The 27033-nt window shown below is 34.9% G+C and overlaps 1 protein-coding gene across 5 annotated transcripts in view; it reads right to left on the bottom strand.

Annotated features, from left to right (window-relative positions):
* CDIN1 (CDAN1 interacting nuclease 1) overlaps window positions 1–27033 on the bottom strand; it is a 125126-nt gene that overhangs the window by 91514 nt on the left and 6579 nt on the right. For all 5 annotated transcript variants that reach the window (XM_066321439.1, XM_066321438.1, XM_066321443.1 and 2 more), the window contains exons 2-5: window positions 7270–7315; window positions 6348–6412; window positions 3100–3160; window positions 132–204 (exon numbers count right to left, since the gene is read on the bottom strand). In XM_066321439.1, the coding sequence (XP_066177536.1) occupies window positions 132–204; window positions 3100–3160; window positions 6348–6412; window positions 7270–7315 (245 nt within the window). The remainder of the gene's footprint in view (window positions 1–131; window positions 205–3099; window positions 3161–6347; window positions 6413–7269; window positions 7316–27033) is intronic.

The raw sequence follows: 27033 nt of genomic DNA on the forward strand, positions 1-27033 counted from the left end.
TCTCATTATCTCACTTCCAGCGTGGTGGTAATAATTTTTCTATCATAGTCAGAAGAAAAGTAGAAACAAAAAGTATTTTAAAAGCAAAAAATATAAAACAAAACAAAACAAAAACCAGCTAAGATACTTACGGATGACTTGTTCTTTTTCTTGTAGAAATCTTTCCAACACAATACGAGCCATCAATGATGGGGCAAAGTCCACCTTATCCCAACAAAAACAAAAACAAAACCAAAAACACAACAGAATTTCAGGACATAAATGCATTTAGATGCACACTTGTCAGAACTGTAATTTATCTGTAGATTAAAACTAAGGAGCAAAATAGAGGAAACAGGATCTTTTTCCAATTATCAAGCTCAACTATTTGCACCAAATGTGTAGTAGTAATCCTAGTGAAAAACCAAATAAAGTAGACAACATAAAATCCTGGTTATTATGTTTGCACATTTTGCATCTGAACCGCCCTTTGTAAAATAGGACAGTGAAATCCCTTTTAAAAGGTTACTTATCAAGAAAAAGAAGTGATGATCCTTCAAGTGATACCACATATCCTTAGCATCAGTATCTCTAGCAGATGTGCTGGGCTTGGTCAAACTTACTTCTGAGTTTGTATTCTGATTTTTTAACAAAGCTAGTCCTTCATTTCAACTTTTTTTATATATATGAAAAATGCATAACCTAGTTGCTCCTGAAATTACAGTAGCTTTTTAAAATACTGCTTTAGTGAATCAGAATTTTAACTATGAGACAGTAAACCTTGGGTCACACATTGTCGCAGTGAATTTTTCTTGACATCTTTTCAAGTTCAGTATTAGTGCAAAAATATTATCTTGATTTAATAACTACACAAAAACAGGTTATTCCATTTGCACATGGATATTTTTCCAAATGTGTGTATGTACCTGGATGGCCTTAAATTCCCCAAGTAGAGAGAAATGCTTTCCATGGAGCTGCTTATTTCCAGTAACCCACATCAGAGCTGACACATGAAAAATGGTGAAATTACTGAAGGTAGTCCAGCCTGAATAAGGACTACCTTATTAGTTCAGGTACTTGCATCGCCCTAATTTTCATATTAATCATGTGTCCATCTTTCTTTGAAATAGGGCCATCATGCTTCATGTCAGAATTTAGCATGTAAGTAAAATTCACAGTGCTTCAAATCTCACTTGAAAATATTTGTATGAAGAGAAGAGTGACTAATTTTATTGTTTCTAACAAAAATGTGATTTATTTTAGTCTTTTTGTACTACATATACAATGTGAACATTCGGCAAATAATTTCATTTAAAAAAAGAATTAGAAGTAGTTTTATAAACCCTCAAAAAACATCCCCAAAAGATCACAGTATGGAGCTTTTCCTATTTAACAGAGCTGCTACACACTGTAATACAGCTATGTTATATATTTCTCATCAATTTTTACAGTTTCCACTGATTAAATATATATTGACTCATAAAGTATGACCATTACATCAATTGTCAGCAGATGCAAGAGTATGTCATTTAAATATTAACCATCATATAAAAATGGCAGCTTGATTGTTTGGAAGCAGTAATCTGGTGCTGGTTATTGCCATGTTTCCCTAATGCATTAGGTGGCAGCCACAAAATGCATTGCCTTTCTGATATACCTGCTACTACAAAACCAGAAACAGCTAAGTTCTTTATGTATCTCCCCTTTCTCTTAGATTTAATTTTTATTTATTTCTGAACTGCAGATATCTTTGATCTGAATTGCAAAAATGCATTAGTGAAATATAAACAAAGATATGCTCACTGGAGGCAGAAATTATATGCATCATCTCTAAATCAATGGGAAAAAATATACAAAGAACCAGTAACAGATATATTACTCTGTGCTTGAAATATTTTTATGACAGTTCCCATATAATATGGGTGCAATATATCATCCATCAGGATGTTTACCTAAATTCTTAATAAGATTGTACTTATTTATGCAAAGTACATTGTATTCTCAGTACTTCAAGACTTGTCTTTTGCAGAGATGGTAAGAAGCTACACACTACCACTAATATGAAATAAATCCTTTATTCTATGCTAACTGTACGATCAGGTTACACAGACACTTCACAGACCATTAAAATCTTCCAGTAATTGATAGGTAATCGCTCATTTGCTGGCTGCAGCAATGTACATGAGAGAAAAAAACATTCTTTTTTACTAATGTAACATACAGAACTTGCTGCTGTTGCTACACTTAATGTTCACAGTGCCATATCATTTTTAATGCCAACACTCATTTTCTGCTTCCTTCTTACATTTTCTATTAAAATGCAACACAAAACAGCATACATTTCATTCTATCCCTTTGAGGATTGCATAAGCAGTTCTAGAAAGTATCAGCTATTGTACTGTTACTATTATGGTAAATAAATATTTTAGAGTTTAAAAAACAGGTATTTAATCTTTTTTATTTTTTCTAGGAAACTCCTTGCCACTCATTTAAACTTTTTACCTCCTCTTTAAGCTAGTGCTAAGATAGCAGTTTTTAATAGAAATAACACCTTGTATAAAAAGGCAATTTCATATTCTAGTTAATAAACAACATTAATAAATTTGTCAATACTTTAATGTTATCCATACAGAACTTTCCACACATTGAGGAATTTATTCTGCTTAAGTGCTTTATCTTAAGGTAAGAAATAAAAGGAGTCAGGAAAATGTTTTGCTTTAAGCCTTCCTATTAATGAAAAATAGTAATAACTTAGATGGGTTTTGTTATTAAAAGCAAGGAATCAAACTGATACAACTCCATTTTATCAATGTAAGAATTTTTACTAAGTTTATGCATTAATGATCTACAGTCTGTCTCAAATTTTCAGCAAAATACAAATTCAGGGTATCCTACACATTTGCCTTGAATTTAAAAGGCCAATTACATGAACTGATTTATTAATAAATGTGGCTTTTTGTCTAATTATTTTAAGTACTAACAGACTAGGGAACCATTTTAAATGTCTAATGTGCCTTGAAACCATTTTTTTTAGGTTAATTACATTTCTCACTAAAGTCACTATAGATATGCCCCTCAGGTTTTACACTGGAAGATTAAAGAAAAAAGAAAGATGATTACCTCATTGGCCAGGTCCAGTAATACTGGGGCAGCAGCATTTTTCATGACCCCATTCAGGTACCTAGACAAGACAAAGCCAAGTAATTTTGCAGTGGCAAGAAAAGGCCAGTTTATACATGTCAGCATTCCTCGTGAATCTTTTTCATTTGGGCCAAAATACCCCATATTACAGAGTAGTTAATGGGAAATCTTTTAGGAAGTAAGTATTTTAAGGAATCACTAACTCTCCATGGTTGTCTCCTATTCTATTCATCTGCAAAATATATCCATCTCAATGAAGTCACTGGTAAAAAAGAACAATATATCAAGAAATTTTAAAAAATGTAGCTTAATGACACAAATAAATTATATCTGTACTACTTAAAGATACATCAGAGACAAATAAACCTGTATTATTCACAGTAAAGATTTTTGGTTCCACATGACCTTCAACTATGAAGAGGCACTGTATATTTTACTCAATTCACTACTAGGCACAAAAATACAAATTCTCAAATTTATTCCAGATGTTATCAACTGGGCATTAGTTTAAATACTAAAGGCTTACTTCAGTGTGATCAGTCAAACAATTAATACTCTGAAGTGAAAACAAGAAATATCTAGGATTCAATAAAGGTTGATAGAAAGTCATTATCCTATCAGTGGCAAAGGCTTAATGTTTCTGGTTGAGGGTATTACAGAATGACGTTTCTGACCATCGTTTCACACAATGTCGCTTTCCTCACTTCTGTTACTTTCACTGTTTGATATTTACATCTCAATAAAGCCTGAAACCTGTGTTCAGAAGCTGATGGGAAGGAGCTATGATATTGGAAGCCACTTTGTGCTTTCCAGACATGTAGAAAAGAACAATAGTTACCAACACGTGAACCTGCTCGTTTATCCTGTCTGTATTTGCATAGCACATCATTACTGACATCATTAGAAGGCCACAGCCTTTCCAGCTCTATCAATATCTACCCATCAGAAGACGCTCTTCTGCTCACTAGTTACAGACACTAAAATTCTTCATCATTTTACCTTTCTGTGGAATGGGTGGCGCACCTTTATAAAACCCCTTCACATAAGATTAGATAGAGGGCTTTTTGCTTGCAAGTTATTCTGGAGCTTAATGAATTAAGGAAATGAAAAAAGCTTTTTGTTGTAACCTATGTCAGTGCCACATTAAAAAAAAACCCACAAAACAAGATGCCTCAGGTATGTTTAAACATTGAAAGTTTGTAACAGAAGAAAAGGAGAGATCATACACAAAATACACAACTAGGAAAATGTACTTGAGATAATGTTCTCAAACATGCATCTAGCAACACTAGATGTGACAAAAGCAACACTACAGTGACAATGAAGTAAATTTCTGTCAGATATTTCTAATGCTTCTGGCAACTCCATTACAGACTAACAGGTGTCACATGCTGACAGCAATACTGTTCTGAAAACTTGGTGATCCTTCTTGTACTTTGTGTTTCAGACTAGTAAATCTCAGACAAGCAGAAGAAACTGCTTTACTCAACTATTTTACTTGCTCTTAACAGGGACCGTTGGTAATGTTTACCTTCAAAACCTGGTCATTTCTGACCTAAGAAAGAAATGACAGCACAATTATCTGCTTGTATGCCAGCAGAAATACTAAGGAGCATAGAACCCGTACTGGGGTTTACAGCAGTAAAGTGGATACTACAGTAGAGCAGAGGAGAAGACGTGTTTGTCATATTTATGCCTGAAGTATTTCAAAACAGCTTCTAACTCAAGTTGTCTGCTTCTGTAGCCTCCTGAACACACTATACAGTAAATCTGTTAAAAAAGGACTGAAATGAGGTTTTTAACTATTGACCAGAACATCTCTGATTTTAAAACATGTGCATTTTACTCAGCCATGTTAATACACCTGCAAAATGACATACTCAGAAATAGCATAAAGAATGATTTCACTACCACACAGCTTCATACATAATGCATTAGTTATGTACTGCTATTATACTTCAGACTGCAGCAGAAGACAGGAGACCAAATCCTCCCACCTGATGTGAGACAAACTTAATCATACCTACAACCCTACTGACACCAATACAAGTGCTGCTTTGCATAAAGCAAAATTTTGTCCCATGTTTCAGGTTGAAGTTTCAGGCTGAAACTAGTGATTTAGACATACTCTAAGAAAATGGTTACTTACACAGCAGTTATAATGACCACAGGCCACTTCACTGAAACTGCGCTAGCGAAAAATAATTAAAAGTAGTACTGTGTATGTATGTTATTAGCACAACAATATTTTAAGCCAGTATTCTTCCTAAACAAGAATCAGCCCTAGGAAAAGTGTAATGTGATCCAGTACAAATTCTACAGAACAATACAACTACTAAAAAAACCAAAATCAAGCACTCAAACTAGTACACTTCACACTAGATATTCTAAACCAATGTCTGATATAATCAAGCTGTGGTTAAGTTTTAAATACATGACTCTGGCAGAAGCACATTTAATTGTTTACAAATGAAGGCTCTTTGTTTATTTTCTTGATTCATACAGATTAGTATTAAGCATGAATATCATACATTGTAAGTATGAATTCACTTGCCATGCATGCTCTTCAGATATGTCAGTCTACAAAGTAATATTTTAATTGCATATCTTTACCTGTTATCACTATGCCCCAATTATGTCAATGGAATATTTTTAGTAAAGCCTACAGAACTAACAGAAAAACTATAAGGTGTAGCAAGCACAGTTTATTAGCTTAAGATGCAAACAATTGTAAAATGACATAAAGGTTTTCATCCTCCCTTAAAAACTACTTCTGACACATCTGTTGATAAAACAGAAGTGAACTAAAAATTAGTGCTTTAACTGGCAATACATGAATATGTAACTTTTTGTAATGTAACACAAATGTTGTTTTAAACAAGCAACTGTAACAGAACAAGCTCTCTTGCTGTAAGGAAGTCGTCAAAATCAGTCTTGACACAGAAATCCTAAAAATTACAAACTCTAGGCAACACATAATAAATGCCATCATATACACTGAAAAAATATTTGCTTATCCTGACTTAGAGCCAGGTAAGTAAACTCTTTCTTAATCAGAATAACAAAATCCTGATTTTTATTTTAAATCCTTCATTTTTAGGTGAACCATTCTCTATTCCGAAATTCTTAATTTACGGTTATATAAAATTAGCTTCATAAGCTAATTTACTCACAACTGCCGTAAAAACCAGTAGCTATGATGAGAGTCTTAACTGGGGAGGTCATACCTTTGGTAGTAAGTTTCGATAGCTTCAGCAGTGTGATGCTTGGCATGTGTTCTTTTGATTTGTTTCTAGAAAAATGAAAAAAACAAGGACTTTTACAAACATGTCATAGATCAAAACACAGAAATCACGACTACGCAAACACGTGATCCTTGGCTACACTTTGATAGATGGGAGCCACGTTTTTTAGATTCCGTACAGAAATGACATTCAATCTAGCTATTCAATTGAACGTCTTCAGACTGTACTGCAATGTACCATATGTAAAAGCCAGTAAGGTCACAATAATTGAATCTAAATAAGTTTACTGAAGGCTGCTGAGGGCAAAGAAAAACTTGTTCTCTCTTTCAACCTTTGTATTAATTTTCCCTCAATTCAATTCCATCTAAGTCTGGTGCACTCTAGTTTTACAATTCAATTGGCATTTTTAACCAGGAAGAACATTGCTTAAAAACAACTTATTTGAAAAACTACAAAAAGTAATTCCATTGAGACTTGCCATTTGACTGACACCTGTCATCTCATGATAAATGACTCCATTTTCTGCCTCTCTTGCCTTCTGCCACTCCGGCAATGGTCATTTATCATCATCTCTGTCAGCAATGGAAAGCAGCACTGACAGTGCAAGTCAGCAAACATTTAGCACATGGAACCACGCAACACAGGGAAATTATTATTGTCAGAATAATAATGGTTTAGCATAATTTATTACAGGTCCACCAAATAAGCAAAGGCTAGATGTTATTAGACAGATGGATGGGTAGGCTTGGCAGCCATCCACTGAGACTCAGGCGGTGCTTGATGTGGAAAAAGGAACATCCTCCAAACCAATCAGAAAGCTGGCAGTTCAATTACAAAGAAATAAAGGGACATTCATCATTCAATTAGGCACCTGTCAACCCTCACAAAGGAGAAAACTTCTAACCTGGTACTCCTGGGAGAAGATGCTCAGCAGAGTGGACTGCGATTGACTGGAACAAATAAAAGAAGGACAAAGTTAATTACTGGAGTGCACTGCAAAGAAACAAAAGAGAAGGGAGCTTCAAAGGTAGGCCTGCTGCCCTGTAATCTAACAGAACATGAAAACAAGTGTGGAAAAGTTGTTCCAGATGAACACCTCAGACAAAGGCTTCCTGCTGCTAGGTCAAGGAGAGAGCGTATGAGGGAGGGGAGGAAAATATAGCAAGAATTTCAAATCAAACTAGCATATTGTTTGGTGATTCAACTTCAGAACCCAAAAGTCCTACCAGGAGCAAGTAGTGAAGCTAAAAGGTAACAGGGGAAAAAGGGAAATTAAAGCAAAATTTCCATTAATAATTGACAGAGTTAAATTCCATCAGCAGTTGGGAACATGCCGCTTGTTCATTGGCAACATATTGAAATCCATTTTGTTAGCAGCAAGGGAACTTCTTCAGTAGCTGTCTCATATTCAGGTTAAAAACTTCCCCCTCTGTCAGAAGTAGCATATGGGACCAGTGGAACATTCCCACTGAAACTGATGTGCTTTGAAAATGGAAACTTTCACAGCAGGAAGCCAAGATTCCCCAGAGTCGGTCATTTCCAAAAGCTGCCATAAGCTTCATTCATCTAAGGCTCCACTCAATGTCAAACACCTGGCAATGAAGCAACCTGGAAAGCATTCTTCCCAAGTGGGAATTTTTCTCTCTGAATTGTTAACATTTAGAAACGAGACAAGATTTTTTTTTCCTCTGAAAGGCAATCAATACCACACTGCTACTGTTTTCAATTGTCCTCTGTGGATATATCTACCTCATCACATCCTGAATGCTACTAATTACTCCTGATATATTTTTCTACTACATGCAACTTGAACAAATTATAGTCTCAATAAATCGAGTTTTATGGTACAGTACAGCATTATGAATAATTAACTTTTTTTCCTTACATGAACTCACCTACTATGGCACAGCATAGGTAGTTCAAAGATTCTACAATGTCTAAAGTCTCACTCTTCTATCAAGATTTCTTGTATGTGAATTTAACACCTGTATCATAATTACATTAAAAGTACATGTTCTCTCCATACATATATGAGCTTTCTGCTTCCAACTGTCACACTTCAGAAACACTGATTTAAGATAGGGAAATCCTACTCCCACTTTCAAAAGAGAACACTGAGGCACAAAACAACTAAATGGCTGGACTAGAGTTAGACGGTATGTATATGCAGTGTGGTATAAAGTTACCTCTAAACCAAGCAGCTGAAGATCAGGAACAAAATTATTAGATTAATGCAGTTTTGTATAAAGAACTTACAAGTATGTCTTGTCCATAGCTGTGCTTCCAGGCTTTTTGCCATCACTCTGTATTTTGGGCTTGTCTGCCCAGTGCAACATCTGCGTTACAGCAGCAAGCTGAGCCTTGATCTTTTGTATTTTACATATGGGACTGCTCACCCTAAGTACTCACTGAGACTCAATGTTAAAACTGTAGAAAAATGAAAGCAATAGAAACTGACTAATACACAGATTTATTAAATTAATGCATTTCAGAAAAAAAAGTATAATACAGTAAAGAATTTAAATTTTTATTAAAGTTTCTATTTAAATCAATAAACAGTATTTTAAATATAATAGAATTTAAATATACATCTAACACATAGACCAGGAGTTACATATCACAAAGCCTCTCCAAAAAGTGCACAATCCAATTATGACAACCTGCAACCTGCACGTGTAATCACTAGAATGTGAATGAAGGAAAGAAATTAGGATTATATACTTACACAGGCTATACACATACAGAAAGCTAAGATATTTCAAGTTGATTTAAAAAAAACCCCAAACCTGCAGGCTATAAATAAGTTGGATACATATGGCCCCCTAATGGCTCACCACATAACTATTATTACCATGTAGATTTACATGGCCATAATGGTAGAACTGAATTTAGAGACAGATGTGGGAAAAAAAATCCAAAACAGATCAGGACAGCATTTGACCAGATTTCTGGTTTGAGTTCTCCTCCACTGACAGCGCAATTTCTGTGTTTTTAGGCTACTCCTGGTATGATAACTGTACTTATACTACCATTATCCTATTATACATTGACACATCAAAAAAAAACTAAGACCATTATCACTCCTTCACTCTACACTCCACCTTTAATGGCAGACTTGGAAATGCTAGGTTAATGGCAGGACTTGATGACCTTCAAGGTCTTCTCAAAACTGAATGTTTCTCTTATTCTTGTCCATTTTATTTGTCCCCTCAGTGTCCTTGGATTTTGACCTTCTATACCAATTTAGTTCAACAGTCCTCTCCTACGCCTCCAACTGTTCAGATAATTTAGGACTTAGCACGAATACTGAAAAAATTCATTCCAATAACAGTGCAAGTTGGATATATACTGTATTGCAGTACAGAAATTTTACCATTGGGGCAGAGAGAATTATTTCAATAACACCCTTAAAAGAATTTCAAGCCTTACTACTGGATGATCTTTCCCCTTCTCCAGGAGAAGTGGATTTATATCTTCAAATGGCTGCTGCCATGTTTCTTTTGGTTAATATAGTTCCTGTCTTAAACACTAAAACCACTTATCTGCCACTCAGTGTTTCCTTGGTACAATTTCATTGAAACAACTTCCTGGCAAAATGAAATAGCTCCTCAAAACACAGATGGAGCATCTATTACAAGATCCCATTGAGTGAAAACTGAAACATCAAGGTTTCAGAAAGCACTGAAGACAGTACTATGTACTTGGAGAGGGAAGAGAAGTCACAAACATGCATTTGAATAGCAAAACAGCATGATCACAACTGCTGATACTGACAGCAGGAATATTACCATAGAAGTTACCATTACTGGTACAGCTAAATTCCCAGGGCTCCATACATCCTCTGATACCTCTATATAAGAGTTCAAAGCAACAAATAAGCTGACAAATGCATTTATTGATGAGCTATCCAGAAAAACAAACATAACACTGAAAGTGTTTTTTATTCAAAATAACACTTGAGTACCGCACTATTGTCTTTCATAGAATAAACTATATAGCAAGCCTCATGGCTTACTTGAACACTAGGTACATAGAGGTTTGTGACAAGCAGACTCCTGTTGAGAAACAACTGCAGAGCCAAGGTACGTAACTGCTGATTTTCTGAAACAAACAAATAAAAAATCCAGAAGTCATAATTATGAGTACTACCTTGTTTAAACATTTAATAAATTAACTTGTTACCCCTCTTGTAGAACTAAGTATATTGTCCAGGGAAATAACAAATTTTTCTCTTAAGTTCTGTAGCGACAACTTTCATGGAAACACTATCTTCAGCAATTCCAGCTAGTAATGAATCTACTCCTAGAGCTCTGCTCAAAGCATTCTGCCCCACTCTTTAGATATCCTCTTTTTCTTGTATACTGGCATCCACAACGACGCCAATTTACCTTTTGTTACTCTGTGATGTCAGTAGCATAACTCCATCTGAATGCCTGATATATTTTGTGCTCTTGTCAGTACATAAGTAGATTTGAGCAGAAAACTGTGAAATTTAAAGTTGGCTAAAAATGCCCATTTTTTAAAGATAAAATTACTTTTATTTTATAAAATGAAGTGTAATTTCTAGGTTCCAAGTGATATAAAGATCTATATAAAAAAAAAAAAAAAAGTTTTACAGTTACGAAAGTTATTTCTAACAAATCCAAGATTTAGAATGGGATGGCCAAGTCAGCTCAGAAAAAAGGATAAGAGAAATTGTTTCTAGGAACTTAGGTACCAGTCAATCTAGAAAGAAAACTGCAAGCTTGGCACTGGGAAAAGAATATGCCCTTTGGTCAATTACTGTGCAAGAACAAATGTTATGCAAATCTTATATTATCAGCCCTTGCAATAATTAGTTCTTTAGAGATAAGATAAAACTTATAGATTTTTACTTTATTTTCTGAGATTATGGAAAACATGGAGTTGCAGGTGCAAACTGAGTTTCCACTTGTTTCATGTTTTAGAATGAGTTTCCTTTCCCTCACTTTCAACTCCACAACTGCCTAAAGTAGAAAGGGTAAAAAATCAGTTTTACAGTTAATGTATTTTACCATGGAACAAAGGAAGAGTATCTAGAGAGATCTGTAAAAAAAAACCCCAACAAATCAAGAGTAAATATGAACTGCAGTATTTAATCCAGAAGTATTCACACAAGTGGAGACAAACACGAGGAAAGCATAGTCCATAAAACAAGTATGTTCTATATAAACAGAGTAGCTTCATTGTTTCCTTTTCACAAAATGGAATATTCCATCTTATTAAAATGATAAATATATTGGTTAAAAAGCAAGTGTAGGGGTGGGAGCTGTGTTTCCAAAATTCAGAAGCTGTCACATGTGAAATTCCAAAGCTGCAGTATCTTATCTTCTCTCTGAAGAACACACACTGCCACTTAGCTCTACCAGGAATTTAAATAGGGGAAAAATTGTTTCTTTCCTTCCACAGTCTCTACTGAGTATGCAGCGCAACTTGTATCTTTCATGGTATGTTCTGAAGGAGATAGAAAAAACAAAACAAAACCAAACAACTTGGAAAAGAACATCCCTTTTCCATGTATATAGTAAGTTTAAAAATACTTTTACTGATACAATATTGAGAATTAAAATAAAAGTAATTGGGCTACACCTGTGTGGTGCTGCCACGCCAGATCAAAAATCTAAGTGAGGAAAGAAAGATATAAACCAAACAAATTTAAAAGACTAGTGGTGAAAGGGGAATTCTCCTCACATCTATCCAGAAGTTTCAGAGCATGTGTCTAAAATGTATTTTTCCTGTTACATTATTAAAGACATGAAAGAAATCCAAACAGCAAAATTCTCGTCTTTCATACTGTAAATGATTTGGAACAGGGACTCCTAAAGGAAGCAATGTTTATACTAATCACATGCTACTATCACATGCTAACCAGTCCACTTTAATTTGTAAAAACTCTGTCAGTAATGGATTTCAAACAGATCTAGCAGCATTGTTTGAAAGGCATAACATGCACGGATGCATACAGCCCCAGAACTACAGGACTTGAGCAGCAAGCCCCACAGTTACACCTGTAAATGGCCCAATGCCAGTCTGATGGTCAACTTCCCATCTGAGAGGATGTGACAACTAGCAGATTCTCAGAATTTCTTCCATGTGTCAGGATTGTCCAGACAACAAAAAGGCTTCTTAGCAGTCTGAATGATTCCACAAGAGAATCCAGGGAGGCTCAGGAATACCAAAGGCCTACCAAAAGCTTGAGAACTGTTAGGCTTATATCCAAGCACTGAAGAATATGGAACAAAGGAGGCACATTGACCTCTAGAATAGTTACAGCTTTACTCTTTCTTCACAGTAGCCTCCTGTACTACAATCTTTCTTATAGTTTAATATGATTGTGATCACTTCTCTAAATGAAAATTCTCAAAAAGCAGAGAGTATTGTTCCTGTATACATTTGTACTTTTATCATTGACGAATCTACCAATGATATATCAGAAGTCAGTGAATTACCAGTTTAAGTTAAATCAATAATATACTTGTCTATACATGTGTGTGTGATTATATATTTTTAAATCAAGAGGGGAATTTGAATTACAGTTACTAAGTAACCTAGAAGTATCTAAGTCTTTAGCTACAGCATGCTAATTTCTATAAAGTGGCCATCTTTCAATTTTCCAGCTACACCAAATATGGAATACAAAACCAGTTTTACTTTTTATGCATAAGAAGCCCTCCATACATGCAGCATAATTGGTATCTACTGCTTTGGAAACTATCAAGTCAATACACTTCTGTAGAGGAAATACTCCCATTAAAAATTTATTATTATTATTGCTGTTGTTGTTGTTCTGTTGTTATTATTGTCATTGTTATGCTGTGTGTAGATATATGTCAAGAAGTACACGGTGATATGCTCATTTCAGACTTAGCAGGATTACATTTAAAATCAAGATGAAATTGATTTAAATTCCTTCATTTTAATTCGAGGTCATCTGAAGAACAATAGCATTAATCAATTTTAAAATTCTTTGATATCCAGTTTAGTAAGCTGTACAACAGCTCAGCTCGAAAGACTTAAATATAGATCCCTAAAAATTGCCACTGCCTCAAAGTCAATTTCATACCTTTGGCAGGATCAAGAATAAAACCCAAAGTAAAGATCTGAGGAGAAAGATATCCTGCATTGCAGGCTTGCACTACTCAATTATAATATAAAGGTTAAATTCAGGCATGTGCATACAACTTTGCTGCCTATAGCCAGGGTTATAACTGTATGACAAAGCTCTAGGAAAGGCTACTTGAGAAGAGTCATCACTTCTATGACCTTGACACTGGTTGGTCCCGCAACTTCTATACAATTTAGTGATGTGCAAGAACAGATGATGGTGCAATACATAGAAATGGCAGCATTTAAAATTCATAGTAGCGTAAGGCCATTACTTTTCCCACTGGGCCACTTGAACTTTAATAATGTCTGACCTAGTTGGCCAATAAGTTCTAGCAGCAGACAGAGGAAAATTGCCAGTATTAGATACTGTTTGATTTTTCATTTAGGAAGACTCAGAAGTTCCTTTAAGAACAGAGCACCAGTTCTTCCTGTAGACACCTAATTTTTTTATGTCTCTTGTAACAACCAATATATGTTAAAACAACTGCAGACTATGAACAATCTGTATCAGATGTGAAAAAAAAAAGTTGCAGAGTTAAGTACAAATAACCAATAGAGGCAGTGATCCTAAAATAATGCTAGCTCTCTGCAGAGATAAATTACACCTTCTTTCACCCATCCACAAAAATGTTACTTCCAACAAGTGTAACTAAAAATATGCCATATTCAAATGATTACAAAGTATTTATGATCACACTCCCAACCTGAAAAGAGAACAAAAATGCTGGTTTTTCCATTCACACATATATGGTTATGGTAAGAAAGAACAGCATCATGCTTAAACAGTGGATAAATACATAATATGTTAAAAATTAGCACAGCAATAGCAGCAGTAGAAGAGTAGCCAGTCCATACAAAAAGAAACTACTTTTTCAGTCTTATAGTCTCAGTAAGCAAGTAGTGAAAATAGACAGTAATTTGCCTAAGATATTGTTCTGATATAATTTCTGTCTGAAATTAAACAATATCTGTTGCATTAATGTTTGGAACCTATTTGAATGCCAAATCCACACAGAGACCTGTATAAGTAAACATTTCACTAATGTTTCAAGTTTCTTCCATTAAAATATAAAACTGTTTTGTTAGGTCAAATTTTCAAACTTAAAAATATTTTCAGATGTAATACAGAACAATATATATTCACAATAAGGGCTTAAGAAATACATTGTCAATGCTAAAATGTAAAATTAAAACTCCCAAATATTCTAACATCAGGCTTCAATGACTACTGAATGTCTTCACCTTACAGACAGAAGAACTTGTCTGGCACCATTTAAGTATCTAATCAGGGAATCCACTGACAAAAGACACTGGTAGGAGTCAAATAAGGGTTTGTCTCCACACACACCTTGATAATCTCAGCACTTATCCACTACATCTCCATTTCCTGGTTTTCTCAAGAATTCTCCTCTTAACTCTACCATTATTTTTTTTTGAGAAAATTAAATTTAAAAACCCTAATGCTTGAGACTAGAAAAGTAGACGATTTGCTATGTCCTTGATTTCAACTACTCCAAGTTACTTAGCAAGAAGAAAAGTTTCTTAACACTCAGGAAAGAATCAGTGAATGTCTCAAAGCAGAGCCATACAGCAGTATACCAGAGACTGAGGAAAAAGGTAAAACACATCTGTTGAGAAATTAACTCCTCATTTGCACTCAACTGAACATCATCCACAATTTATTTTAATTTACTTCAGTTAAGATTGTACCAAAAACATGTTTGCAAGTTTGACATCTTTATCTTAGTAGTACAATCTAAATGTTGAACCATTTGACAAAAATACAGTAAAGTAGTTCCTTATCTGACGTTGGTTGTGTGAAGGAAGATGTTCCTAGGGTACAACAGCAATGGACCTCAACAAGCAGTTAAGGTAAAGAAGATACAATTTAAACCAGGGGTTTATCCTTCTCCTTTTTTATCTACCCTACTGATAGGGCCAAGGTCTACACATTGAAAATATACTCCGTAGGTTATTACTGGAACACAATATTTGAAATATTTATTTTGTTCATCCTCTCATTTTGTTTGGATTGGTCTATCATGCTATTTTCCCTTATGCCCAGGAAAGGAAACAGATCAGGATAAGTTAAGGCAAGTTTTTCAGACTTCAACCTCAAATTTACTTACTGTGGACAAAGGGGAAAATAACTCTACTTTACAGGTTTCTTTTTCAACAAAACTATATTGTCCTGTACAAGATAGGTGTTTAAGTTTAGAAAACTATTTTTATGAATGAATGGCAATTCAGAGCTAATTAGATTGTTTATCTTGTATTAAAAAATTAGCCTGCATATAAAAAGCATATCTGTGTTGAACTAAATAAATCCCTAAACACCCTTAAACAATTTGCTCCTAAAAATATATAATCAAATTTAGAAAACTATAAACTACATTTAAAATTTATTATTTACAAGCAATTAATTACAAAGACAGCCAGGTGGCTTTCATTACATAAATTACTGTTAATGACACTTGCCTCATGCTGCTACTGTATTTAGCATTTGCATGCATCACATGTCAAGCACACACACTGTTGCATAGGTTTCTCCACGGTAAAAAGTGAACATCTGAAGTAAAAAAGCTTCCAGTTATCTAATCAAAACTGTTAATTCCTTAAACAAGTCAGGATCTTATTGATGTTTCCCATTCAGATTATAATCTAAATATATTCAGGATATAATTTCAAGAATCAAACATGGATGACAAAGAAGTGGCAGTTTTAGTAAATTCCCATTTTGGTTATGATGCAGATTCAAGGCAAGAGATGAATTCATTTATAGCTAGTTCCCTTGAGACTTTAGAGCCCTAGACAGTATTTATAATTTAAAAAATCAGATTTTTTAAAGCTATTTGTAATTATTGAACAAAACAAAAGGAAAAAAAAAAGGTAATAATTCTTGTCTACCTTCCCAACAATACAGCACTTTGTTTTGTATATCTAAGTTCTTGCACCATGCATGTAGATATTTACAAAGCCTACTTTCAGCCCCAGGGATATAGATTATGCCATAGAGGGAATAAAGTAATTTAATGCTACTACTTACTTCCCCTTGGAAAGATTGCAGAAATGCACAAGAAGAGAATCCAACTCTTTCTTTTTACTGGTGTTCTTCCAGCACTCTCTTGTAAAAAAGGCTTTCTATCTAAAACTGGCAGGCAATATGAAAGGAACATCACAATAGCAGATCACAACATTACATTAGTGTATCCTAAAACTTCTCTAACCCTTTCCACTCCTATCAACAGGCTTTTCTTTTCCCTTCCTCCCCTCTTCAGAGGATTTTTCTGGTGTTCCTGATATTGCCCTGAAAAAGCATACAATGACTGTAAGCTTTGTTTCCACAGTGCCACTGCAGGAGAGGCTGGCTTTCCAGAACTCTTACTCCATCCAACACTAATAGAACAGAATTATCTCTGATATAAACACTCAATAAGACTGACTATAGAGCATCACCTTCACCAAGCACCAAAATTTCACTGGTTTTGGTAGAATGAGCCTAGAGGCTTTGATAAATAAATGTGGAAGCCAAGAGAAAACAAACATGAGTTCTCTGTTAAAATAAGATGAAGATGACCTCAGCATGCATCAAATAGTATGACATGACTCACTGACACTTCTTAAATTTTTATGACTTATCAAAAACATAATAAAATACACATTAGCATCTTTATATTAAGTCCATAAGGACTAAAGTTAAAAAGAAAAAAAAAATCAGTGAGAAGGGTGTTAAACAAACTAGACTGGAATTCACTGAAGTTTGACTGATAATATTCTTTAGGCAGGTTTCAAAAATGTCTCACACAAAATATCCAAACCTATCCTCTCATATTTTGAAGTTTTAATATATTACAGTAAAGCAGCAAAGGCCACCTTTTTCAGATGAATCTTTATTTGTTCTTCACACTTAAATATCAGGTCTTTATATGTTACCTAATTTCTAAGAGTGACAAACTAACAGAACTGGGACTTCAGAAAATGGGGGAAATTAAGAGAGAACAAAATATTCTCAACTGGAATGTTTACATGTCTGCATGTTAGTGAGTAACTAACTAAAAACTTACATATATACATTATACAAGACATATCTTATAAGAGAGCATATATTGTCATAAAAGAGATCTCTACTTTTAACTAAAGGGTATCAACAAGAGGATGTTGAGATCAAGTTTTCAGAAATCAAAAGATTTAGAGAAGGGAGCTAAGCCATAAATTAGCACTTTGGGGGTGGATAGCCTTTGTTTTCAAACTTATCCTTCTAAGAATAAGTAAGAGATCACTCTATCAACTTTTATTTAGAAGTAATTTCTCCTTTCTCATGACAGTAAAAACTTAAGGCCAAAAGTGGAAAAAATGGCATTAATGTAATTTTTATCACAGCAGACATGCAAATACTTTTGTCTCTCTGTACTCCCAAAGTATTTTGTTAATACACCTCTTCCCACTAAATCAATTGCAAAGAAATATTTAACTTAAAAGTTATGGTTTTTCATATGTAATCTGTTACCTGAATTAAAAACAAACAAACAAACAAACAAAAAAGGCAGAAGGCCTCTCTATCCACCTAATCACCATATCAATGGCACATGCCACAACAGAGAAGCACTAGTTTATTTGATTGATCATGGTAGATAAACTCCAAATAACAGAGAAATTAACAAATGCTTGACATTTGCTCAACATCCATTATTCTGACACTGCTTTCAGGATTTCAAAGCCTGGGAGTATGCTTAATCAACATTCATATTCCCTAGTGAGTTACAGGCACCATATTGCGCCCCGCCTTAGTACTGATGAAAACTGCATATTGGCCATTTCCAAAATGTTCTGGGACTCCACGCAGGGCCCCTTCTCTCCCTTGTTCCTGTTCTGCAGTTTTCTTTTAAACACTTCCAAGACAAAAGCATCTGCCAGTTTTTCTCTCTAGGGATGTATGCAAAATGAACTTAACAGTTTTAAGGCAAGAGAAACCCTCACATCTAAATTCATTCATAGGACAGAAAAGGGCCTAAGAGGCCTCTCTAGGGACAAAACCCTGCTGAAATTTTCCCCGACAACAGTGGGAGCTTTATAAAATCTAAGTCCAGACAATTTCCAATTCAAATGCCCAGCATAGCATGACCTTTGTCAGATCTATGAGCCCTAGATGCACCCACTATTTTTTTATTCTAACCAGCACAGACATTAGACAGGGCACTACTGCTAAGCAGGAGGTTGACTATTTGCATGCTCTTCTATTGTGAAAATGTAACAGTGACAGCACTGTGTCGAATTCTTTTCCCCCTAGAACTTTAACTCCATAGGAGAGGCATAGCTGACAGATGACTCTCCCAACATCTGTGTTATGTACACTGCACAGCTGAGGAACCTTGGATCACTGTCACGGCTTCTCAGAGATGACCTACACCTTTCTTATATCTACACACGATCAAAAAAAAAGTAAAATAAAAATTTGAAAATGCCTTTTCTTAAATGAAAAGTAAATATGGCAAGAAAGATTAACATAATTTAGTCATTAAGCTGTTCACATAGCAGCTCACCATATGTTGTATAAATGTCCTATACAAAATAATTTATCAGACCTGACACGTTGCACATCATATTGTATTATTTAATATGCTTACTAAAATTTCATGGATCAAGCGCCACTTGTGAAAGCATACAAAAAGCCATAGAAAATATTTCTTCATCTTCCATGATTTATTTTGATTGCCTTTTACAGCTACATGATAAAGTAGAACTTGCAAAATTACGAGGTTAGGGTTTACAGAGCTATTGCTTCATATTCTATAATATAACAATTGGCTTCATGTCTATATAACATTTTACTTGCATTTAATATTCAGAAGCACATTAAACTAAGCACGCTGCTTTCTACTGCATACTTTATATAATTTCTACTGGTTATTTCAGTAAATATCCTGATCCACTAATGCAAAGTTCCATTGAGAGATATCATTGAAAAAAAAACTAATGAGCTAAGAATTACAAAATAAACTAACACAAACAAGTAACGTGATACATGCTGACCTCCCTAAATCCATCTACACAAAAATATATTCATTTCTACACAGTAGCTGAAACATTTGAATATTATCTTTAAATTACTGTGATTTAAAATGTAAGAGTGACAGGCATGTATTGCAGATAAATGGACAAAATTCTCTATCCAGAAACCTTGAAACAACAAAAAATAACAATGTGTAGGAATGATCGTCTGTCACTGTCGAGGTTTGTGCCCAAATAGTAAATTAAAACAAAAAGTGCAAGCAGGAAGCTTGTGAATAATAGTTGTTGGGCAACCGATGGAATTTGTTTGGAAAAAAATGTTCACCACTTAGATGACATATCAAGCAGACAGATATGGCTAGGAAAATACCAAGACTGAAACTATGTATTTATTCCATAAAGAACCACTTTCCTTTCTTTCTCAGACCACTGATGCCAAATGAACACAATACAAATGAGACAAAAAAGGTAGCCCAACTTACTCTTATTGGTCAACAACTATACTCTCCTGTTCCTAATAACAGGATAAAGGAAAACATATTCCTGTGTTAGATCACTCATTGCAATAAGGTCATTGAACTTCATTTCAACTGGAACTTGCTTGGCTTATTGGAGTACCTGCCAACTGGTTAAAGCAGATCTTCCTTTTTAAGCACTGTAAGAACCAGAGATCTAGCCTTCAAGTTTTTTTTTCTCTTTTTGTATTTTGTGTACCCAAGAAAATGCACTTGGCTAGGAGGGCATATTGCTCACCTGTGTTGAAAACTGAAGGAGAGCTACAAAAACAACACGGATTTTATAGTAACGCCACAAATGTCTAATGTTCAACAGCCATTTCATACACATACACTCACTGTGCCTATTAGTTACTGTACTCTCCACAAGTTGTAGTCTCCAAATGAGCACCTGTACTCCACAAGAGATGCAAAAAAGGACTGGATGCTACCAGTGTCAACAGAGGACTGAAGAAGTTCTGCCATCTCCCAGCCAACCACAAATAGAAACAGATACGCGATGTCTTTATTATTGTCTGTGTCCTCAATTAACAACAGGGGACTCCAAAAGACCCTTTATAGTAATTCAGCGACAGGAGTACTGCCTCCATCCTGGTCAGTTTCTATGTTGCTTATGAAAAGGTTTCAGACAGGCTGCATTGTATAAGAGAACACCTTTGCTATCACATGGATCTTGTTCAAAGGAATATTTAATAACATTTTGCCTCCTGTAAAAGAAGAATGCGTGCTACCTTAGGACATTTTTTTTTCAGTATTGAAGTTTCTGGAGGTATATGGGAAACTAGGCAGCCAAATGCTTCCAAGACTTTGAAAGCCTAAATACAGATAATCAAATTGAGGACAATCACCCAAACAATACAGTCCTCTTCAGCACTACATCCTGATCTGAAGTCTTTCTCCACGTTTCGATAGACAGCAACACTCCTTAACATTGTATTGAGATGAAAAGGATAAACCAAGATACCGAAGTTCAACAGTTCTCCAGTACAAAGCAAAGAGACTGTCACCATGAATCAGGCTACTGGATATCTTGGTGTGTGCAATGGAAGGGATAATATCTCCTACCATATCATTATCATTACTCAAAATCTTATGGACGCAAGAATTTTAAAAAAAGGTTGTACCAAAATTAAAACAAAAAAGTATGTAAAAATGCTTTAACTGCTTACAAACAGAAGTTTTTATCCTAAGTTGTTCACAAAGCATAATGCTTTTCCCACAACAGGCACAAGTTCCTGTTTGGCAAATTAAAGACTTTTGACAAGAAGTTCATTTACTTTGAATTCTTAATTTGAAGTCCGTGGACAAGAAGGACTTAATGAGATACAAACTGAAAACTAATGACAGAGCATGCATAGAGGAGTTTGAAATGTACTTGTATGGTACCAATCAAACAAAAACATGAGCAAGGCTTTTAACCATCACCTGATCAGAAGAATGCAGAGCTTTATCTTCAATTCCTCTTTCAATCTTGTTGATTTTTCTTGGTAACTCTATCAGGCTTGGCTTAGAAGACAATTTTACTAGGATCAGTTCCTGCATTGTATTTTCTTACAGATATTATTCTTCAGCATTATTTGCATTATATTTTCTTACAGAAATTATTCCTTAGCATTATTTCTCTCAGTTTAGAGTAATTCAAGCTTCTGAAACTTTCACACTGCAAATAGAGATGTTCACCAGGAACCTAAAAGAATGAACAGTTAAAAAATTACTCTCATAGAAGCATATATGCTGTTTCTTAAAATGATGCAATAAGCCATAAGGGGCATATATCAGCGCCAAAATGGTTGCAGTCATTAATTTAAGTAATAAATCATAGGTCCTGCCAACAATGACAACAAACAGATGCTAACAAGAAAATGTATTATTTAATATGTTGTGCACTATAAAAATGTAAGCATTTAGGACACTTCTTAAATTTTTATAATAATATGCATTTAATACATTAACGCTTTGACACATTCAAGAATCAAATTTATAGGTTTCATGCAGAACTTGCTTTCTCTTCTGTGAACATAGAATGGATTCTTGAGAGAGAAAAAGTTCAAGTAGTCAATGTTTCAAATAGATGTTTGCAACAAAATCAAGTTGTCTTGCTCTCTTGAAGTAAATATCATGAGCATTGAACGTCATTAGAAAATGAAAATCAACATATTTGCTTTTATGTAAACAGACATAAAAGTTTCCCTTCAAAGTTAGAAGGAAAATCAAATAACTATGAAGTTTATCTCTATGTATGGACAACAAAAGATCTTATCATTTGCCATAAGTTAAAAAATAATTCTGTACAATCCTTACACACAGAATGTCAATATTGAATAACTCTCAATGAGTCTGCCAAGTTATAAAAACAACAGTTTTATTTCCCATTGTGTCTTATTATTTGTTTCTTATATCAGTTTATATAATACCATATAACATAATTATTTTCACCAAAAGCATCACTTACAAAAATGCTAAAACCAAACCAAAATCTATGCTAGCAATTGAAAACTTGATCAATTCCACTCTTTCCATTCACAGCCACCCTCCTCCCTGGACCCTGAAAGCCATACAGAATGATGATCTGATTCTGGTACTACCACATGAGAGCGTAAGAAATGCAATTTTGCCTTTTGGCAAGCTCTGCCACACTAAACAGAACCACTGTGCAAACACCTTTCCCAGCCCCGCATCTCTGCTGCTGTACAGCTTGCTGCATAAGGTCCCTCTGCAGGAGGGTCAATTGTTTCTAAGATCATCATTGCTTTTTCCAAACGTTTTTGTTTTGCTTTAAGGAAACTATTTGGATAATAACATCCCTGTTTCATTCTGATTTTCAATGAACTCCTCTTGTTATCAGCACAGTTCTTTTCTTGGAAGTGCTTCGCTCAATGCTTTAAAACACTTGAGAAAGCAGTGATCAGAGTATGGAAACTAAATTTTCTTCATTAAATCTACTGAAGCAGATATTAAAAATGCATTTAATATACTGGGGATGGCTGGTGGGCATCACTGACTGTGACAGGCCAGTTACTGATGAGCTGCTGTCAGACGGCCTTCTCAGCAGGAATCTGTGTCTAAGGCTGCTGAAGGACAGCAATATCTTCCCTTGTGTGTAGGCTCTATTCATCTCCCAAGTATTTACTAAATCACAGACCTCTGCACACAAACCCAGTGTTTCAGCGCATGCTAACAAATGATGGATGGCCTAGTCAATTCGTTATGTCCTGAAAGCGTGATTTCCTGCCATTCCAATCATCAAACCTCTAGAGCCTTCAGAGCTGATCAGTCCTGGAGAATATATTTTGCAGGCTCTATTAAAGAAATAGAGGTTCTTTCCATTAGTCTCAAACTTTTTTTTTTCCCCCTAGCTGATTTAAAGAGAACTCTTTCCTTCCAAAAGCACCACCGCTACGACTCTTGCATGTGTAACGTATTCAGCAAATGCACCTTTGGTACATCAGTGAAATACCACTCCTAGAACATGAGCCAGTTAAAAAGATTTTGTTTGTAACTACTATAAATGTGACAATATTTTATTTAAATTCATCTCTATGTCTTTATTATGTAACCTAGACAGCCCCCAAAGCATTTTGTAACTTAGCTTTTTTGATCAAATAGCTTTTACAGCAATGGAGTGCTCAAAAGGACCTGTTTCCTTTGTATTTGCCTAGTGAAATGCATCAGAACTCTCTTAATTACATTCCTCTTAAAAGTGTAAGACACTTAGGAGTAAACTTCCAATCTTCAAAAGACAGGCTAGCTGTCAAAGAAACAAAGTTCACCTTTTTCATAGCAAGGCAATATCATGAACAGTCTTCTGTGCACTAGAGGAGAAATTTTATTTACCTATTCAGTGATCTATAGGAGCAGAATATACGTACCTCACCGCCTCTTATTCTGAAACACTGAACTTCAAATGAAATAGTCCACAGCTGCCGACGAGTTAGCTGTCTACAGCCCACAAGTCTTTAAAGGTGGTATAACAGATATGAGTAAAGTTAATGTAAACAAGCATTTGGTTACTCTGAAGAGCAAAGACCTTGGATTTTGTTGTTTGCTAGGTATGATCCAGACATAGCCAGTACAAACCAATGCACATTGCCCTACCGTTCACCTCAACCTTGACCTGGAGATTAAACTCACTTTTATTGCACACAAAGGTCATCTGTGTTAGGTCAAAATTCAAAGTCCCTTGTCAGCTAAGGTTGATATATTCCAACCTTTCCTACTCTAATGCATCAAATTTTTCATGGTGAGGTCATATTCAGCAGACAGTGTATTCAGCAATTTACTGCGCCATTGTAATATAGCCCAGAATATGATTGTACAAAAAACAACGCATGAATAAAAAATTTTCCATTCTGATGTAGCAAATCCCCTATGCTCAACTTGAGCCTAGACTTGCTTGCAGGCTTCAGAAGAACGATACATTATGGGGCTGTTTCTAAAATACAATCAAGAATTACCATTTCTATCACAATATTCCTTAAAAACAAGCAACATGAATAAAATGGTATCCTAAAATCCACAAGTCAATTAAAAAGCACATATGGTCAGTGTTAAAACTTCCACTTCATCCTTCCTTAACAACCACCATAATCTTGCCCTTAAATCTACAGACATCTGTTGGTCTGTCTGATGACACCAAGCTTGCTTTAGAATGAAATACTTAGAAAAAGACTACGCCGCAAGACTTATATTCCTATCCTACTAGTGATTATCACATCCATGGAATTTAAGAAGTGTCAGAAAGTACAACCAAATTAAACCTCGCAAAGTAATACAGTAGTGTATATGGTGACCAAGACAACTCTCCCAGCTTTGACATGTGAAAGGATTTTCTTTTTTCTCTTTTCCTTTCCCTTTTTTAATCTTCTTCTGCTGTTTTTCTGTTTTCTCTCTTTTTTCTCCACTTTATTTCTTTTTCTCTTGCATTTTATCTCTTTTTCCTCTTGTCCATATTTTTCTCTTTTCTCTGTATTTTTTTCTGCTTTTTTTTCTCTGTTGTTCTCTTTTAATTTCTTTTCTTCTGAATTTAACAAGAGCACTTAACACACAGCTCCAACAGACTCAGAATGCATTTTCAAATTATAGGGAACTAATTTCCACATCTGCTTTAAAAGGCCCCCTCCAATCATTGTATTTCACCATCAAATCTTCAAAGGACATAGGATTGGCTTCTAAGTGGTTTGTATAAATTCATCAAGGTCAAAAAAGGTTTCCCTTTACTCAGCCAAAATGAATTTCACAAGTGTAGTATGCACTGTTATGTGTATTTTTTTCCTATGAAAAGAACTGTACTCCAATATGGTAGCACTTCACAGACTAGAAGGGGAAAACATTAAGAGAGAAGAAAGATTTATCAGTACTCAAGAATCCAGAAAATAAAACTTTAATTTTCCTTGTGTATTTCAAACAAATTTTTAAGACTGATGTTTAAAATAGGTTTGTATTTTGCTAGGATGGACAACATATGTGGGAGTGCATGTGAGGAAGGAGGTGGCTGCACCTATAAAAAGTGGGACACAAAACCATGATGGACTTCCTTCAAAATTACCTTTAATGCCGACACACACTTATATACTACACCTTCTACAACTCAAAAACCCCTCCCCTTCTATCTCTCCAAACAAAAGAAAGTACACGTCCTGAAAATCAAGTATTTACATGTGCCAGTGGAAGTTTCCTGCCTAAATCCTGTCTGTTTGTGTTGGGAAAGCCACAAACATGAGCAAAACTTTATTTTTCATTTCACTCTGAAACCTCCCACTGCTATCAATATCTAACTTTTAAGTCAGTATTTTCTGTTTAATTTAATGAATAATAAAAGAGATAAAGTTTTTCTGAGTTATACACTGACACTGTTGATTTTTTTCACACAATACTTCATATTACAGGAGAGAACTGGTATCCTTCCTACTTTGGGTCATGGCACTAGCAAACAGTTTGTTAGCAAGTCATACAAAATCCAACCAGTTACAAGTTCTTTAATGCTTGTTCACTGGTATTTAAGTGAAACGAGAAACTGCTCACTGGTTCAGCCTATCAAAGCTGTGATATAGTAGATTTTCTACCAAGGGTTCAAATAACAAGGACATCTTTCCAAAGGGAATATTATCAGTTGTCATATAACTACTTTGCACAGTCAATTTTTATTTCATTTTAGGATTATTTAAAACATGCTACATTTTATTGTGATTAATTCTTGAAACTTGTGCATTGCTAATTCTCATTTCAATTAATGACCCAAGACTTCCTTCTCACCTCTTATTATCAATCTGTTTACCTGTGAGGTTTACTGCAGCTTCAATACATAACAGATTTTAAATTATATTAGGTTTTTGCTACATAGAGTAGACAAAAACAAACTCCGTGTCAAATTTTGTTTACTCTGAAGTCTAATATAAAAGAAGAAGTAGAAAATTTCAAAAATTCTACTGTTTCATCGATACTCTCATTAAATCCTCCAGAATATTTAAATACAAAGCATTTGCCACATGATGAGATCATGTATATAGTCAGAACATGAATTTATGTCATTGTTAACTACTGAGAATATAGAAAAAGGGAGCTTAAAATGTGCCTTTAAGAATAGGTTTCTAGCACTTGTAGGAACAAAGGTAACTTTCTAAATAAGATTTGTAGTGTTTGCAGAGTAATGAAAAACAGCCTAGTTGTTCTGCTTTTCAAAATAATTAATCAACTATTCAGAAGAGCAGGGAGAGCAGAAGTTACAAGAATAATGTTGGTTTGCTATGATAAGAACCTTTCTAGGCAGAAGAGAGTGCAACTGAAGTGTCACACAGCAGCAGGCAGCCTGCTCATAAATACAACCTATCTAATAATCCTGTGCCCAAGTTCAGAGCCTCGAACTCTGTGACACATGGAGGCAGCTATCTGCCCTCTGCTCATAAGCCTCACTGCTAGTTTGCCTTCCCACCTGGAGTAACAGCAGCTCCAAAGAGGACTAGAGCAAAGCATGAAGAATTCTCCTTCCACCTCGACTCTATCTGCAGGCTCCAGACACCAGA

The sequence above is a fragment of the Sylvia atricapilla genome, chromosome 6 (assembly GCF_009819655.1).
Source record: "Sylvia atricapilla isolate bSylAtr1 chromosome 6, bSylAtr1.pri, whole genome shotgun sequence".
Taxonomy (NCBI): Eukaryota; Metazoa; Chordata; class Aves; order Passeriformes; family Sylviidae; genus Sylvia; species Sylvia atricapilla.